The sequence below is a fragment of the Prunus persica genome, chromosome G8, assembly GCF_000346465.2.
Source record: "Prunus persica cultivar Lovell chromosome G8, Prunus_persica_NCBIv2, whole genome shotgun sequence".
Lineage (NCBI taxonomy): Eukaryota > Viridiplantae > Streptophyta > Magnoliopsida > Rosales > Rosaceae > Prunus > Prunus persica.
In genome coordinates this window covers 17,103,197-17,122,251 of record NC_034016.1, presented here as the reverse complement: position 1 = coordinate 17,122,251, position 19,055 = coordinate 17,103,197, and the positions used below count along the sequence as shown (strand labels likewise).

The 19,055-nt window shown below is 39.0% G+C and overlaps 3 protein-coding genes across 3 annotated transcripts; 1 reads left to right on the top strand and 2 right to left on the bottom strand.

Annotated features, from left to right (window-relative positions):
- LOC18767521 (amino acid permease 3) lies at positions 2,228–5,675 on the top strand. Its single transcript, XM_007198924.2, has 8 exons — positions 2,228–2,357; positions 2,455–2,587; positions 3,034–3,267; positions 3,354–3,447; positions 3,550–3,764; positions 3,932–4,089; positions 4,195–4,422; positions 4,911–5,675. Exons 1-8 carry the CDS (start codon positions 2,310–2,312, stop codon positions 5,334–5,336), a joined length of 1,536 nt encoding a protein of 511 aa, XP_007198986.1. The 5' UTR covers positions 2,228–2,309; the 3' UTR covers positions 5,337–5,675.
- Positions 5,673–9,008, bottom strand: LOC18768661 (protein EARLY-RESPONSIVE TO DEHYDRATION 7, chloroplastic). Its single transcript, XM_007200971.2, has 4 exons — positions 7,818–9,008; positions 7,154–7,320; positions 6,587–6,671; positions 5,673–6,168 (listed from the first exon to the last, which is right to left on the bottom strand). The coding sequence occupies exons 1-4, from the start codon at positions 8,636–8,638 to the stop codon at positions 5,982–5,984; spliced, it is 1,260 nt and encodes a 419-aa protein (XP_007201033.1). The 5' UTR covers positions 8,639–9,008; the 3' UTR covers positions 5,673–5,981.
- Positions 13,140–15,967, bottom strand: LOC18768581 (subtilisin-like protease SBT1.6). Its single transcript, XM_007199567.2, has one exon. It carries the CDS (start codon positions 15,710–15,712, stop codon positions 13,400–13,402), a length of 2,313 nt encoding a protein of 770 aa, XP_007199629.1. The 5' UTR covers positions 15,713–15,967; the 3' UTR covers positions 13,140–13,399.

Sequence of the window (19,055 nt, the reverse complement as noted above, 5' to 3'; positions counted from 1 at the left end):
ACTGCGCCAAAGAGTGAGCTATGGAGTAATCTGGTAATATTGTGGATGACGTTAGAAGGTTGCTAGTACAATTGTGTGTTAGTGATGTTCTTTTTCAGCCGCGTTTGGGTAATCCGATTTAATATTGGGTTAAAACTATTGTTAATGATTTCAAGATCCAATTCAATTCTGTTTTGATGATTTGGCGGTCTAAATTGAATTTCTAAAATTTCTAAATCGACGTAATTAAATTGGATGACGAACTTGTTGGTGATAATCCAATCAATTTAGTTGGTTTCTTGGCCAAAAAAAAATTAGTGGGTTTTATGTTTCTTTTTTCCTTGTAGCATTTTTTATTATTTATTATTTTACATGTACATCCACTAAACATGTGATCGCAATATGAGTGGTAGGTAGGGACGATGAATACTTGTGTAGCTTCCAAGTGGAGTTTGTGTTGAGAGGGTTAGGTTAGGTTAGGTTAGGTTTCTCAGGTAACACAGATGATATGCAGACAGGGGATTGAAAACAAAAGATTCAGTCTATTATTACGAGTTCGTTTCCTTTCGCCAAAACAATAATGATTACATTATCTTGTCGCCTTTCATTCACCCCTATATAATCAACAATTCCAATCATACAAAATTTTAAAAATCTGATATTCTTCACAATTATTATTGTTCACCACTAAACCCTAGCTATATATGTGTGTGCCTCACGTGTTCACAAGCATATACAATCCTAGTTGCTACAAACCTACATGATTTTGAGCATGTATTCATACGAATTTTGTTTCTTACATTGTGTGTTACATCAATTATTAATCGACAACTGTTATATTATGCAATCAACTCATATAATAAAGAAAATATTACTCGTTTCTAGTGAGTTGATCATCAAATAAGATTTTCTTGAGTTATTTTTAATGTGAATGCATACTATGGTATTTGTGCCTCAAAACACCACTACTTTTCACATCAATGGGAAGCACTCAACAATAATCAAAATGAACAATAACTTTGTGAAACACACCCTCTCATGGATTCTATAGTAATGTGGTATCAGTAGGGTTCTTGAAGCTGTTGATTGTGGAGGGGTGAGTCACAAAGCATAATAATATAGAAAGTGTGTAGTGGGGCAAGAATGCTCCATGAATAAATTATAGAAATGAGACCTTTCTTTTGAGATGTTAGTCGTTGACTCCAAGAGACTCCACTTATCCACATGAAGAGGAAGATATTTTTCTCACTATTACCCAGCTGAGCCGTGCCCACTTTCCATTTTCCCAAAAACCAAAAACCTAAAAACCCAAAAAGGGTAAGAACAGTCGCAAAAAGAGGTATATATATGGTTTAGCCTTCATGTCCCAAAGTGGAAAATTGACGTGCTACCATTTTCATATGCAATACAGTAGAAATTAAATCTTAACAACCATTACAAGTACGAAATGACTACAACTTGTAGTTGAAGTAGTTAGAAGTAATTTATCATACGGTCGAAATTTTGTGTTTTACTTCTCGTCTCTCAAAGTAGCTTGTAAGAGTAAATAACCATTATTAACAAAAACAAACAAAAATATATATGTCCATTTCATTTGGGACGGTCATCATGAGCAAGTGTCGAAAGTGTGGGAAAATAACAGTTAATGAAGACTATTGATTACCAAAGTTCAACATTATCTTCTATAATGTCGGATATACAACCCATTCCTTTCAAACTTTTCTTATTAAATTTGCATTTCATTTTCACATAGGGATTTTCTACACCATTTTTTTTATAAAGTACAAAGATGCAGCTTCATCACGAGGACTGTGGTAAATGTGAAAAATGGGTACTTAAACATATCATGGGGCTGGGAATTAAAATATGCATCTTGCTATGATGCCATGTTTCCAGGAAGTTAGCAGACATACGTTTCTTTGGTCTTAAACAAAATCATCCACAAAAGAGCTTAATTTTCCGGAAGTTCTGGTACTAATTATTGATTAAGTTACTTTTAACTATTCCTTAAACTACTTGTATTGGGCTCCACCTCTATTAGAGAGTTGGTACACAAGTTGGTATCTAAAGTTGGTCTCCCTAGCATGACCCATTTCCTAAACACCATACTTAGTTTTTGAACTTGATTTGATTCAAAGTTGACAAGAATTTTGGAACAAGCACTATAAGGTGTGTGTGTTACACGATCCCTTATGTACTGTACTTCTTTCTAATCAACTCATTTTCTTCATCTGTAAAAACCCACTTCAAAGTTTGAAACATCCATCTTTTCTCTCTCTCTCTCTCTCTCTCTGTGATATTCTGAATACTATTTCTGTTACCTTGAAGCAATGTTGCAAAGAAGTAGAACTCTTCCAAGCAGAATCCACCATGGAGCTGTGAGAGCCTCTCTCTCAGTTCTTATTTCTTTATTTATTCTTTACAGGTTAGAATAATATTTATTGGTGTATTTAATTATTTGCATTTCAATCTCAGGTGGAAGAGAGGCATGACATCAGGCACTACTTGCAAGTGGAAGTCCAACCCAAAGTCACTGAGTCTGAAGCCATAAACCCTCAGTCCAGCTATTCCAAATGCTTTGATGATGATGGTCGCCTGAAGAGAACAGGTAGCTACACTTACCCAATTTAGCATTGAGGTTTTACCTTCAAGAACCCATCTTTGAATAATTTGCTTTACCACTTTCCTTTTCAAGGAAAAACAATCATGTTGTAATGTGTTTTCTTCAAAACCATGCTTCATTTTTCAGCTACATGGAACTCAATTAATAAACTTAACTTTGAACTTAAAAACCCATGTTGAATTTCAGGCAAAACTCTCATTATTATATATATATTCTATTTCCTGATTTGGGTCAATAAAGTGATAATTTGCATGCATGGTCTCAATAGATTCAGTTGTATAAAATATATATGCATAAGATCTTTTCCAAAAAGCAGAGTTTTTTTTTTCTTCTGCAGGACCAACTTATGAGTTTATGATAAGTTGATATCAATTATCAAGTAATTAGTACCTTAATCATAGTTCAAGAATCACAAGGTGTTGCTGGTGCAGGAAATTTTTGGACTTCAGCGTCACATATTATCACAGCAGTTATAGGATCTGGTGTCCTTTCCTTAGCATGGGCAATAGCTCAGCTTGGTTGGGTTGCAGGACCATCTGTCCTGCTGCTTTTTGCCCTTGTTAATCTCTACACTTCCAATCTCCTAGCAATGTGCTACCGGTCCGGTGACCCTGTCACAGGACAGAGAAATTATACCTACATGGATGCTATCAAGGCCAACTTAGGTAAGGGATTGTCTTTACTCGTTAGCTACCTTTCAACTATGGAAATGATTGGTTTTGGTTGTGATGATGCCAATTTGGAGTTGCAGGAGGAAGAAAGGTCATGTTATGTGGGTTGGTCCAGTACTTCAATCTATTTGGTGTAGCAATTGGTTACACCATTGCCTCATCTGTCAGCATGATGTAAGTTGCCTGAGTAAACTAAATTCTTGTGTTCTGTTTGAACATAGAAAATACTTACCAGCAGATGAACTGTAATTTATTAGCATATGATTTGTGTATTAGGGCAATAAAGAGATCAAACTGTTACCATAAAAGTGGAGGGAAAGATCCATGCCACATGTCAAGCAATGGGTACATGATAACATTTGGAATCATAGAGGTGATATTTTCTCAGATCCCAGATTTTAATCAAGTATGGTGGCTCTCAATAGTAGCTGCCATTATGTCCTTCACATACTCCTCTGTTGGCCTCGGACTTGGCATTGGCAAAGTTGTAGGTACAACTAATATTCTTATTACATACTTGTAATCTGTTATATGCAAACTTCAGCTATGAAAGTGAGACCAAAAAAAATCGTAAAGTCTGAAAGTCGATAAACTTCATGATATCCTTTTTTTCATTGTATATATATGAACAGCTGCAATTTTTGTTATATTTTTTCAGGAAATGGGGGATTTAAAGGAAGCCTACTGGGTATCAGCATAGGGACAGTAACCCATGCAGGAACAGTTACTCCTACACAAAAGATGTGGAGGAGCATGCAAGCTCTTGGAGCTATTGCCTTTGCTTACTCTTATTCTTTGGTTCTCATTGAAATTCAGGTACTTCTGCAATATATTGAGCAAATGAAACAACTATATTATCCTCTTCTTTTTTTAATTGTAGCATCTGATTGTTAATGCTAGCAAATTTGATGTGCACTGCAGGATACAATAAGATCTCCTCCTGCAGAACATAAGACCATGAAGAAGGCAACTGTATTCAGCATAGCTCTGACCACAGTGTTCTATCTATTCTGTGGTTGCTTTGGGTATGCAGCCTTTGGTGACCTGGCCCCAGGCAACCTCTTGACTGGCTTTGGATTCTACAAACCTTACTGGCTACTAGATATTGCCAATGTTGCTATTGTTGTCCACCTTGTTGGTGCATTTCAGGTATGCCTCCGAGCCGCTTGTTGAGTTTAGAGCAATGCAATTAATAGTAAACCCGTCTTGCAATGTAAATTGAATATTTTATAATTTCTCAGCATTCGTTAAGTAGGAAAAAAAAAACTCATATTATACTGAAAAGACCGAAATACTCCAACTTATACATCCAATTGCTAAAATCTTAACAATCTCGACTCTACAATTGTCACCAGTCTTTGTTGTCTTTGATTCTTTCCGGTATCTCAAATTTAAGTAAGGTTGTTTCAGTCCTTTCAATTTCAATTGAGTTATAAGCTTGATATACATTGTTGGCCCATTCCCTGACAACTTATGCTTTTGAGACTCATTGTTTTCTAACACGAATTACTTTGCAAAATTTATAGAGAAATGTTACTTTTCTAAGTAGCCCCATCAAGTTGAGTCCTTTTGCAAGATCCCCTCGTTTATTAAAAGGAATATTTGTCTATTTCAAAGTTCTAAACCCGTGCCTGCAGGTCTACTGCCAGCCTTTATTTGCATTTGTGGAGAAATGGAGCGCACAGAGGTGGCCAAAGAGGGACTTTGTAACTGCAGAATATGACATACCAATCCCTTTCTATGGCGTCTACCAACTCAACCTGTTTCGCTTAGTATGGAGGACCATATTTGTCATGATAACAACCCTCATATCCATGCTGCTGCCTTTCTTCAATGATGTGGTTGGAATTCTTGGAGCCTTTGGGTTCTGGCCATTGACAGTTTACTTCCCAGTTGAGATGTACATTGCTCAACAGAAGATTGGGAAATGGAGCAGCAGATGGGTTGGGCTTAAGATGCTTAGCATCAGTTGTCTCCTTGTCACCATAGCTGCTGCAGTCGGTTCTGTGGCTGGTGTGGTTCTGGATCTCAAGACTTATAAACCCTTTAAAACTAGCTATTGAAGCCTGAAGAAGATGCTCATGAAATGGAAGGCTTTACAGACTAGGAATTTGATGAAAGCATGTGTATATCTAGTGACTGCTGTGTATGAGTGATAGAGGGTTTAAAAACAAGAAAAAGAAAACATTGCAAGGAGTTACAAAAAGGAATAAGATGTCTTCTTTTACTATTTATTGTTGTAAAATCTTATGCGCTGCTCGTGAAATGCAGGCCAACTTGGCTGCAGAAGCAGACAACTTGTAATTGCCTGAAGCACAACTTTGGCATCTTAATTGATAGCAACATTATTAAGATTCCAGAGCAACATGATAATATGAAAAACAAAACTCAGTGCCTACTTTGAAACAGTGGTTTTCATGATATATATGTATTTATATTTATCTATGAAGATCATGGGCATGACGATGAACCCGCGAGGTTAAAAATCTAACTGTAGATTAAGATATGGCCTCTTGTCACAATCGGTCACATGCCTATTAGTACATTTACATTTTTGGTGCAGACACCCCATCGTTTTCAGATCATGGCAAAATGGACAGAATAAAATCTGAACAATCCCTTAATTTTCAAAATAACGGATAAGTGCAATCGCAAACAGCAACCAAAAGAGGCCAGCTAAAGGAGCAACCCACCACCCCAAGTATCCATCACTTAGTTTGAGACTTCAGCTTGGAGGACTTTGATTCAGCAGCAGCTTTAACAAGGGTTGTAGGCTTGAGCACGCTCTTCGGGTTTATAGCCTTTCTCACCTTGAACACAGCCCAAGCCGTCCCTATAGCATGCCCGGCAGCATCAAGCCCTTCATTCGTTACCTTTGCCGCTGGTTCTCCATACCTGCAATGAAGAAATCACGTTCAGTAATGTGCTCTCCCCAGTGAACACTCATATATCAAAGAAAAAAAAATAGTGTTTCAAACATTAGGGCAACGAACTAAGTCCAAGTCTCAGCCAACCATGGAACTTGCTCTAAAAATCAAGCTACAGGCATGCAGCTGCAATAGTTGTGCAATTAGGATATGGTTCTCAAGAATGATGCTGTCAATATTAGTGGGATAAGATCTGTATTAAAAAACAGCCATCCACTCAATAGAAATATGAACAATCCACAGAACAGAGCACCATCATCACAAAATTTAATGCTAACTATTGGAAAAGTGGTGTTCGTGATGTAAAGTGATTATTGTACAAATCATCAAGGGGATAAGGATTGAATTGAAGCATTAATAATTTTCATGGTTAAATTTAGACTTACCTCTGTGAAACAAGTCCAGTGGTGACAACTGATGTGGTTGACATAACATTCCTTCCCGCCACTTCAACAGCATCACAGACCTTGTCTGTGTTTGCACACAAACAACAAACATTGAGGACAGGAAAAATGCCACTAGTTCCTAGTTTATACAATTGCAGAAAAAAGAGAAAAAAAACAGGCAAAGAATAAACAGAGATTCCAATGTCCTATATTATCTCATGTTTCTAGTTCTTTTAAGAGCCTACTTCTGTGTTTGAAACTCCTACCCCAACATGCATGATTTCAGCTCCTCCACATCTCAAATATGATCATCTAAAGGAAAGCTGAAAACACTTCCAATTTCTCACCAATACAAGACAACAACTGTGGGAAGTGAATCCCTACCAGAAAATTTGTTCCTGAACAATAATTTCAATAAGAATTCATAATTCTTCTTTTCCTTTCTATAAATGTGTATAGCATGAGAACTAAAGCTAGTGTAGAAGCCTATGGTAGAAAATCTACAGTATCTAAAGTAGCATGACATAAGAATATGTATAAATAAAGTGTTTGAGATAAAAGACTCACTGAATCCATCCAAGGAAGCAAGGACGATTTCTCCGGGCAGAAGGCTAAAAAATTTCTGGCCAACTTTAGAGTTAACTATAGAACTTGTGAAGAATCCAGATACTTTAACAACCCCAGAAAGGATTCCAGTGGCCACGTCCTCTGACATCTTTGTCAACTTCTTAACCCTGAATATTTACACCATAAAAGGTTATACACCCTCTTCACTGCATAATAAGTACAAACCCAAAGGAAAAGACATTGGTCTAGTAGTATACAAATATGACAATCTTAAATTAAGAAACTAAAACTCATGTGCCTTAAACATGCTAAAATTGCTAACATGGTGAAAATTTATGGCAGCAAAAGTGACGCTTTTGTAGATTAAGGATGAAAATTGAAAAAGTATTCCCCTTATACTGGTTCATTAATGGAATATGGGCAGTAAAACGTGATGCAAGGTGGACTCTTCAATTCATACACAAAAATATTTTGGAGGAATTTTTTATTTTTTTTGTTGCCAAGTGGAGATTGGTCATGGCAGTCAAAAGAAAAAACCATATTCAAATGTGCAAAAGACCAGATAGGCAGATTTGCTAGCACAAACAAAACTAACAGAAGTTTAAAACCATAAACAATGATTTACTCAACTAAAAAACAAATTCTGAATAATCAAATAACACACCTTTGTATCCTCTTCAAAGTCTCTGGACTAATCTCTGATTCTGAAGTGGGCCCCATTCTCATCTTCAAAAACTCATTCCCCCACTTCAACCTATCCACAGTCACATCCCCACACCACAAAATCCCCCTAATCACCTGACCCGAACCCGCCGCAATCAACCTCGCGCATTTCCCGCTGTAATCCTCTACATTCGGAGCCAGCGTAGTCCAGTAGGCCGCGGCCCTCTCCTCCTGAGATGTGTCCCTCCCCACTGACCCATCCAGAACCTCCCAATTCCCCAACCCCTCCACCCTCTCCTCCGAAAAACAACTGTAAATCCCCAAAATCTGATCGAGCTCATTCAGCAAACCCTCTTGCCCCTTCGAAGAAGCAAAAGTTAACCCATAATTCAGCAGAACAAACTGACCTTTCTCATGGGTCGGGTCATCAATTTCGTCTCTTTTCGGCGACCCATTTGCAGGGACCCGAAGAGTGAAGAAGTAGTGGGCCTGGTCCAGCTTCACGGCGGCTTCGTCTCTGGCCAGAGGCCATTGAATCTGGTCGCCTACGCGGGCAAGTACAGCGACTATGTTCCCATTTTGGCGGAGACTAACTATGGTGAGTTCTCCAGTGGCAAGTTCGATGCTTGAGTCTTTCTCTATGAGGTGGACGATGGCCCCTGGAATTTTGACCATGAGTTCCTCGGATGATTGGGTATTTCGGTTAGAAACGGAGTCGTCTTCCGGGAAGAGGTTCTCAGCGAGGTCTTTCATGTCGGCTGAAGGGTACAGAGACGAAGGTGACGAAGAAGAAGAAGGAGAAATGGGTTTTGAAGCAGACATGGTTTTGGATTGGTTGGTCTCTGAGTTTTGTCAATGTTTGGTTGGCGAAGACACAGCGAGAGATTTTGGGGGTTTTATTAGGGTTGGACTAATCTTGGGGCTTAAGAAAATGGAGGAAGCGTGTCAGTGACGACGACGATGCAGAGGCTCGAGACACGCGGCGACACTAGGATTTGCCGCGTAACAACCGTGGGGGTCGATGCTCTGAAGTACCTGCTTGTTAGTTCGGGGTGCTTGAGCTCTCGCCACGTGTCAATTTGGGTCTCGCCTATTAAAAAAGAAGTCTACTTTGGATTGAATTGGACGAGACTCCCTCTGTAATGTGTCCGACATCTTGCACCAAAGATCGATTTTCTCTATACTAGTCGGTTATGTGTGTGCTCGTCTCCTTGCACTCGAGATTAAATATCAAAATATCTATCGATATTTTAAATATTTTGAAAAAGAAGAAGCATCAATTAAATGGCATGTAGCAGAAGACTCAGATTAAATGATGTCGGGGAGAATGACGGGAAATAGTAATATGTTCATCCTTTTAGCATCTTCAATATGAATATTTCTTTGTCCCCCAAGTATAATAACTTATGAATTTTTGGTCTACTGGTATTCCTGTTCTGAATGTTGACGGGTCTCATATTCGAATTTCTTTTTTTATTAATTATAAAACATAATATAAAATAAAATAAAAACTGATTTCTCCTAAATATCTTTTTACTAGTAGACAATGGGAGGAACATGAGGTAGTTGGGTGTTGCACTGCTCTATATATGACTTGAAGGTGAATGAGGGAGGACTGTTTGGCCATCTTCGTAGGTTATAATATATTCCCATGCTCAAAACCTCTCATGCATAAGATGCCTGCTTGTTCAGAAAATTGGGGATAAGATTTGATCCAGAGATTGCAAAAAAGCTGCCCCTCTTTTTTTCAGATAAAGATCTTCCAATAGTTATAGCAATTAGATGAGCCCCCATATAATGCCTCAGATAAGAGCAGTTCCAGCGGATTGCCCTTGCCATGGCAGAAGGGGGCTCAAGTCCCAAATTCGTCTTTCAACAGGCTGAAGCTGCTAGGGCAGCTGTTGGGGCCCACCAAACCAGGCCAGCCCTCAGGCAAAATGAGTCCGTGCTCTAGCTTGGTTTGCTAACGTCAGCAACCAAAAAAATATTTAAAAAATCAATACAAAAAATTTCAGAATTTTTAAAAAATAAATACTTAGTCATATTCTTCACTTCCCACACTAAAACTCTATACAAATTCATCTTCTCATATCTCATGTAAATAGTGATTGCCATGGCAATGGATGGAAACACCACAATCTTTTGCAAGGGCTGCCACTATTCACGTGAATAGTAACAACCATTGCCTTGCCCTTACCTTTTGCAATAGTAAATGGGTGAAAGTGCTCTAAGTTCCTCACTATAGAATTCTACCCTTATGCTATGCCTTGACTCAGGTCGGGTCCAAATCCAATACATATTGTGCCTTGGTTTTATGTGCATCAAATGTTCAAAATAATCCAAAGCCACTTAAAGTCTCATTGCACCACAACCATCAGCGTCAAGCTCCACAACCATCAACATCAAGCTCCACAACTAGATTATTTTTCAATCAATTTCCAGCTGAACCACTCTCACTCTCCTTTCAACTTGATCTGATAAACCCTAAAAATGCTCCCTCTATATATATAAAGTGCTAGCAAGTCCCACTTATCTATTTAAATTCTAACCCTATTTTACATTTGGAAAAAAAAAAATGAGGACCTCAGATGCTCTTGCATCCAACTGGACCTACATTTGGGGTTTAAACTTCTTGGCCCTCAAGTTCTTAGAATTGAACTTCTCGAACGTTGCTCTCGTTCTGATTTCTGCCATCTTCTCCTTCATTCTTATATTTGGTGCTCTTCTCATAGAGGTAGCAGCATTGTTCGTGCTCCATAATTCCAATGCCACACTTGTGAGCTTTAAGCTCTGCTATGGAGGAATCTGTTGGCAAAGTTTTCCTTCCTGTCCGGTTCGTTGTGACCGGTGCTTGAACGAATTTATGTGGTCAATGCTGCATAATTTCTTGCCAAGAAAAATGCCGTCTGTGTTTTGGTGGAGCTGTTATTCTACAATAGCAAAAAAATGGGTGGATCTTACCTAGTTTTTGTGCTTTTGCTATGGTCTCGTTTCCAACTTTCCTGTCTACTCAACTGGATTTAAAGGGTACTAATATACAATGAAATTTCTACTTTTTGGTGAAGTTAAGTAATTTGTTTTCTTTTTCTTTTTCTCTTTTTAGCTTTTTGTGGGGTTAATTATTTTGTTAGTAAGTTTATGTTGTAAATATAATATTGAGAAAAGTAATAAGACTGAATTCATGATCCATATGATCTAAGATGTTGAACTCGATGATTTATAGAATAGCAAAAGGAGGAATTTAATGAGCATAAATTACATATCTTGATATGTGCATGGAGTCACCAGTAGACAAGTCGTTATTGTAGATGAAATATGTTTCTCTCTAGCTTTTTTCCGTGTTAAAACTCTAATACGTTGTCATTCGAGCGTATACACTTTAGGAATATGTGCACTTAGTGTATACAGTAGATGGGTATATGATATGATAATATTTTAGTTATTGGAACAAAATAGGATAAAATCAAATATGTACAAACTTCGCTAACGGGGGTTTAACTCAGTAAAAAATAAAATTAACTTATAAACCAGTGATCTCAAGTTCGAAATCCTACATGTAATGTAACAAGTTTGAAACGTTACGGAATCGTTTGGTACACAAACTTAGCTTACATGTATGTATATATACATATATCATATATACATATATATAGATATTTTTAAAAAAATAAAAAAATTCTAGTTATAGTCCCACCATTTCTACCATCTTCTGCACAAACTGACAATGACAATAGTATTCTAACTTTATTAATCACTGAAAACTGGCTTTTGTGGTCAGAACTTGGAACGCACTTCAAAGATGACTTTGGATGGCATCAAAGTAGATAAATTATGCATGGGAAAAGCGGGAATCAAATCAAAATCGTATTTAATTTTGTGCCCAAATAAGAAAAAGAAAAAGAAAAAGGAAAGAGTAAATTGCAAGCAGTTTGTGCATACTTTAATTTCGATCTCATCTTAACAACAAATTTCTTTACTCCACATATCTTAAATTATGCATGGTATGTGCTCGCTTTCTTGCACTTGAGATAAAAAAAAGTTGGATTCCACACCTGTGTGCACTACTTTGGTACCAGTTAGTTCTTAAAATAATGCTTCAAAGCGCAAGCAATCAAAAAACTTTAAAGACAATTTTGTAAAAGATTATATAAATCGTCTTGTTCACTTAAAGCATGCTCAACGAACTGATTTGCCTTTAGCAGGTGAAGTAGTGGTGTTACAAATATTCACATATATATTTTAATAAAAACAGGTAAAAAGAATGGAGAATCGAATACATGAATTTGAGTCAGTCGTGATATTTTTTATAAAAGAATTTTTCTATTGAGATGGGCAGTAACGCACTAAAACTCACACATACTAAACGAATATTATAACTTAAACCTATGATCTTTCTTAAAGAGCAAAACTACAAATTCTTTGTTACAGGTAGTCATATTTAAAAGGACTACGTTCAATTGTAAAAAACATCACATCTAGCAGAATAATTGATTGGATTGACTAACAAAAATGCTCAATCCGTGACACTAGACTTTAAAGTTTAACCCTTGGGCAAAAAAATAGAAGAAGAAGAAAAAAAACCCTAAAGTTTAACCCAATTATAGTTTATATCATCATCTCTCCTCAAACGAAATTACATATCATGAAGTGAATACCTTTTTGTATTTGTTTCTCTCTGTGTTATTGCTCGTCTCTTTACTAGATGGGTGAATTGTGGGGTACAAATCTTTTGTTCATTAGTGAGGTCCCGTCATGGGACCCACCCTGATATTTATATGCTAGATTACTAAGGTATACCATAACATGATTAATACAGGGCCGGTAAGGTCCTTCCTGTCACCAACTTGTCACATATAGGACATATATGTACACGTGACATAAATTAGCCTAGAATTTAGGAAGGATCAATCAAAGGAAAATAGTGTGCGGTCAACAATAAAGAAAGAGTAAGGTTATTAGATTGTGCTAACGAGGTTTAGTTTTGATTTGCAGATTAATTATCTTATGTTCAAACGTTATGATAATTTGTATAAGATTATTGCTCGTATAAGATTTTAAAATTAAATTTATAAATTGAAAAGGAAAAAGCGACTGTTGATGGGTCTTTAGTGCTCCCACATTCTTGAGAGCTTCCCACCATGCCATTATAAAACATGAGATGGAATATTACCAAGTGGGAGTAGGAATATTAACCAAGAAATTCAATCCCTTTTGAATATCTTATCAATACCATTCTATATATTAATATATTTATACAAAATTCCAAACTGAAATATATATATACATTTTCCTCATGGTTTCCGATTGCATTGACTGATTTTAATTTCAAAGAAAAATTGTTTGGCCATCGACATAAAGTTTATATTGTCCAGTAATATATAGACGGCTAACAGCCTACAGATATAAACGAACTTGGAGATTTTATAATTTAAAGAAAGGAAAAAAAAAAAAAAAAAAGAGAAGGAAAATTTCACACTACACCAACCATCCAAAACCAGCTCTTGGGCCTATAGGTAAACACACAACTTGTACATCTACCCTTACGAAAGATCAAAACGACGTGTTTTGATCCTCCCTCCGATTTTACAAGGGATCCATTTGGGTCACCACAATGGGGCTCCGAACCACATGCTTCCCATCGCCCCAATAGAGCGACCCGAACACAGCACCCGCCTCACCAAACACCACATTCTTCCTATCTACTCCAACCGTCACTATAAAGCTCCGCTTCTTCACGGCCTCGTTAAACACCAGTCTTGACGGCTTCACCGCTACGGTCACCCCTCTCGGGGCCTCGATCCTAGGCCGGTACACCGCGTTGGGCTGGCCCACATTTGTCACGGTCCGGATAAACGTCTTGCTCGACTTACCCGCGGTCGAAAACAACGCCGCGATTGAGGGGTAATTGAGATTCTCTGGCGAGGGCTTCTTGGCCGGGCAATTGAGCGGGGTCCGAGTTATCACCTGGATCACTCGGGGCCCGTACCCGACCGAACATAGAAACCGAACATAATCGTCGTTGGTGATATCATAAACAAGCCCTGGATCCATGGCCCGACCCAGATTCAAATGACCCGCACCCAAATCATAAGCCGTGGAGGCCTTTCCAGTGGCCTCATCAGTCATGGTTTGGTTTCGATTATCTGTCACGCTCGCTGTGGTCATCATAGCCGATCTTATGGCGGCTGGGCTCCAATCCGGGTGTGCCGACTTGAGCAAAGCCGCGGCTCCGCTCACGTGTGGGGCCGCCATGGAAGTCCCAGACAATATATTGAACTCCGTTTTTCTACTGTCCGTTTCCAGGCCAGTGGGCCCCACCGCGTCTGTCCAGGCAGCTAAAATGTTAACTCCAGGGGCAATCAGGTCCGGCTTGAGAATCTCCGGGTTCAACCCATTCGGCCCACGACCGGAGAACGAAGCCACAACTGGAGCCGGTTTGATTCCGATCACAGTGCCTTCGAAATCGAGAGTCGCCGTGGGCGTCTTAGTGGACGACACGTACGACTTAACTGCGTCACCCTCGTCTGCACCCACAGCGCAAGTGGGAATAAGATGAGCGTCGCCGACGAGACCCTCGCCGTTAGAGATTCCGTTAGCCAGGATCATCCCCACGCCGCCAGCTTTTTTCACGACCAAACCTTTAGCCACGCGGGGGCTGCTCCCGCGGTCACAAATTACGATTTTGCCCCCGACCTCGCGGGGGTCCAGGGAATTCTCCATGCACAGCGAACCAGAGAGCATGCCGGATTTCCCGGGATAAACGACAGGGTACATCTTGCCTTTCAGAGGCGATCCAGCGTACAACGATACGCCGTTTAGCCTCCGCCCGTCGCCTAAAATCACAACCGCCGGGAAATTCCGATCGATGGTTCCCGCACCCACCGTCGTAAGCCACGGGGCGAGGTTCGTCACTGACATGCCGTTTGGACCATCGTTGCCGGCCGACGACGACACGAACACACCGTGCGCAACGGCGCCGTAAGAGCCGATTGCGATCGGATCGAGATAATACGGAGACGAAATGCCGTCGCCGCCTCCGATGGAAATGGAGATGACATCCACACCGTCGTTAACGGCGGCGTCGAAGGCGGCCAATATATCGGAGTCGAAGCAACCAGATTCTTTCCAGCAGACCTTGTAAACCGCCAACCGAGCTTTCGGAGCGACGCCTTTGGCGATGCCGGAGGCGTAACCAGACATGCTGGCCTCGAAGGCGTACCTGCCGGCCGCCGTGGAGGCGGTGTGTGTTCCATGGCCGTCGGCGTCTCGCGGGGACCGGTACTCGACGGTGTCGTTGATGGCGGATATCGGACCGCCGGCATTGGCCGCCGCCTCGTGTCCCTTGATGAAGAACCGAGCTCCGATCAGCTTCCTGTTGCAGTTACTTCTCGCGAATTTCACTCCGGTTTCGCAAACCCCTCTCCAGCGTCTGGGAATCGGACCGAGATGCTTATCCGAGAAGCTCCGGCGTTCTGGCCAGACTCCGGTGTCGAAGACTCCGACGATGACGTCGGAGCCGTAGTCAGATTCGGACCAGAGCCCGCGCTGGTTTCTGAGTCCCAAAAATTGTGGGGAGCGAGTGGTGTGGAGGTGTCTGCGCTGGTCCTCGATCACGGCGAGGACTGAAGGGTGGCTGGAGATGGAGGCGACTTGGTCAGGGGTGAGAGATGCGGAGAAGCCATGGAAGACGGTGTCGTATACGTGGAGGATCTGAGGTGGGTCGACGAACTCCGATGCGTACCAGTGATAATGGGTCGGGAAAATCGACGGCTTGGAGTGTCTGTCTACTCGGAAAAGGAAGGTCTTGAGTGTTTGATCGGCGGTTTGCGAAGCTGAAAATTTGAAGAATATGAAGAGGAAGAGGAAGAAGAGGAAGGGGAGAGAAGTGGCGGCCATTGGAGAGAGCAGACAGTGAGGGTGAAGTGAATGGACTGTGAGTGACCGACAGAGAAGGGACTGATGATATAATAGAGAGAGATTATTGTTTTTTTTTTTTTTAAAATTTAATTAATCAAAATTAGTTTTCAATATAAACGTTCAGAGTTTTGAGTATTTAATAGCGGGGGAGTGTGAGTGATACAATTGTGTCGTGACAAGGACCCTAATGAGTCAGCCCTTTACTGAGGGCCCTAAGAAAAGGAGACCACCCTTACTTTACTCCTCAAAGGGAGGGAGGTATTCATAAATAAACAAAAATGAAAAATGTGGGAATTTATTTACACTAGTTCGAACACAAAATCTCGATTGCATGAAAAATAGTAGAAAAATTAGATTCGAATACAGGATGTCGGATGCACAATAATTACCCTTTACAAAATTCAAGAGGAAATTAATGTGAGTTTGGGGGAATGAATGATGGTTAATAATGACCGTTGGATTAGTGGAGATGATCATGATGTTGTCCAAGCTATGCACGAGTCTTGGCATATAGTATAGGCAAATTGATTATTAATAACCGGGATGGAATAAATTTGACTGCTCCTAAAGTCCAGACACAGGAAATCTTTATTCTTTAGCTGGATAGAAGTATTAAAGTGGATTGATGTGAGACCCAACCAGACGCATTTAGAACGGAATCTCAGTCGTTTTGATTTAAAGTAGATATTTGCTTTTGGAGGCTATTTGTTTGTTAATTAATTAGAACTTGACTGACAATATTATCCAACCATATAAGTCCCGTCAATAGCAGTATGTGACATGAACGTATAAGTTTTTAATTTTTTATAAATTATTTTTATATACGTGTCAAATTATAATTCACATTAATAAATAATATCTTTTTATAAAGAATGAGTCAAACAGTATCTACCAAAATATATACCATATCCATTATCAATCGTTTATACTATTAATAAATTCTCATATACTATATGTTATGTAGAGATGGGCATTCAAACCGGCGAATCGAAAATTCGAGTCAAATTGCACCGAATCAAACTGAAAAAAAAATCGAGTTGACCAAAAAGTCAAAAATCGGTCAAAAATTGAACCGGACCGGTTTGGACCGGTTTTGAATCCGGTTCCATGTCTTCAAAAATATATATATTTATATTTAATGCTATATTTTTAATTTCATTATAAAAAAAAAACTAATATTTATCCAAGTTCAATTTCAAAATATGTATCTTTTCTAACTTTAATATTTATTTTTATATGAAATTGAATAACTTGTTAATTTTCAAGTAAAATAATAATATTTCAGTTGAGAATTGTATTAAAAAATAATTTTTATAATCTGGTTCAAAATCAAATTGAAATCGAACTGAAACCGGTTCAAACCGAATCGGACAGTTTTTGAATTTTTTTTATTAAAACCGAACCGAACTAAACCGAATAAATAATATCGAATCGGTTCTAATTTGAGGCAAAAACTAGTCCAAACCAAATCGTGCCCACCTCTAATGTTATGCTAGATTTTGTTTTTTTTTTTGTACACTTCATTTTTCTAGTATCATGCAAATGATTAAGTATGGGTTCATCTATTTTGTGTGATATTTTCATCTATTTCGTACATACATGCTAATTGAGAGATATACCTACTATGAGTATTGAAGTAAAGTGGATGATCATTCAGTTTTAGATGTAGGGAATTGATCATTCAACTTTAGATGTAATTTGTCATGAAATAAGTGTCATTTGAAAGCTAAATAAAAATATATATATATATATATATATGTGACAACAGATAGGACAATCAATATTCATGATTTATTTTAGCTAGAGACGGAACTAGGATTCAATGTTTAAAGATACCAAAATATGAAAAATAAAGTTTAATTATGTAATCATTTGGGATTTTGGGTAGTTATTACCTATGAGAGATGCAAGAGGTTCTAGTAACATAATACAAATCCACTATATATATTCATGTTGGAATGGAAATTCGGTAACTTTTTATTTAGGTGGGTGTTTCTCTAAGCTAAAGCTTGCTATCAGGTAAACTCGTTACTATGAAACTTATGCTTCCTTCTTTCAGATTTCAGAGGACCTACATGGTTGAAGAAATTGACAATTTTTGTCTTTTTTTTTTTTTTGATTCATTTTTAAGTTGTTGGGTAACTTGAGTTAGGTATGGGCGAACAAAAAGTGTACCAAAGAAAAGAGGGAGCATGTTTCTTCTTTCATGGCATTGCCATTGGAAGCATGCCCCCTCCTTACTTTTAGTTTGGCCGTATCGAACTCAACTTATGCAACAATTGAAACACAAATTCTAGTACAAGTTATACTACACAAAATAAAAGCAAAAAGATTGTCAATTGCTTCAGCAATGACCTCGGAAATACGAAAGAACGAAGCATAAGTTTTGCAGTAAGAGTTTACATGATAGCAAGCTTTATCTTAGAGATCACCTTTGAAAAAAATAAAATCTTAGAGCTCCAAAACCAAAATGGTTATCAAATTCAATCTTAGATTATTGTTCGGTTTTTTTGCACAATTGTGGTCTTGGATCATGCAAATGATTAAGCACAGGGCTCATATTATTTGTATGATACTTCTCATAAATTTCGTTCATACATGCTAATTGGGAGATTTACCTGCTGGGATTGTGCAGCGACTCATGTAAAATTCACATGCAAAATTCAACAATTATTACAATTATTAGAAAAAGATAATCAAACAAACTTTTATACCAATAACACATTTATCACATTAATGAAAGTAAATTACCAACTTCTCCTTTTTACGGGCTTAATTAAAGGTCAAAGTGATCAGAGGTAGTTGAGGACGTACTCTGTAGGCGCGTGGTCCAGTACTTTCTGCAGCATTGCCTTTTCACTGACACTGTTACTGCAGCTCGATCCAACGGTCATGATAGCGTCTCGGAACGTGAGATGATCATTGACTGGGCCAGTGTTCGGCGACTAGACACGCCGCATGTTAAGGGTCGCGTGGCGGACGCTTTCGATCATTTCGTTTCAGTCATGTGCCCACAGACGGAGTGGGTCCCGCGAGCTCAGTGTCGACTGCGATGACGTCAGCGGACACCCTTTTTGTTGTTAGCTGGAAAGTTTTTGTCTGCGGTTGGACGGACCAGGTACGTTCGACGACAAATCCGAGTTTGGGTTTTGGTTTGACTCAACGATCCGAAACACAGTCAAAGGCGTAATTGGCGCGGCTTTTTGTAACTGGACTGAAGCTTCTACAGTAGGCCCAACTAGTCTGAAGTTTCCATGTTTGGTTGGGCTGTGCCGTTTTACTCATGAAATGGGTCGTTTTGTTTAGAGTATTTTACACTTTG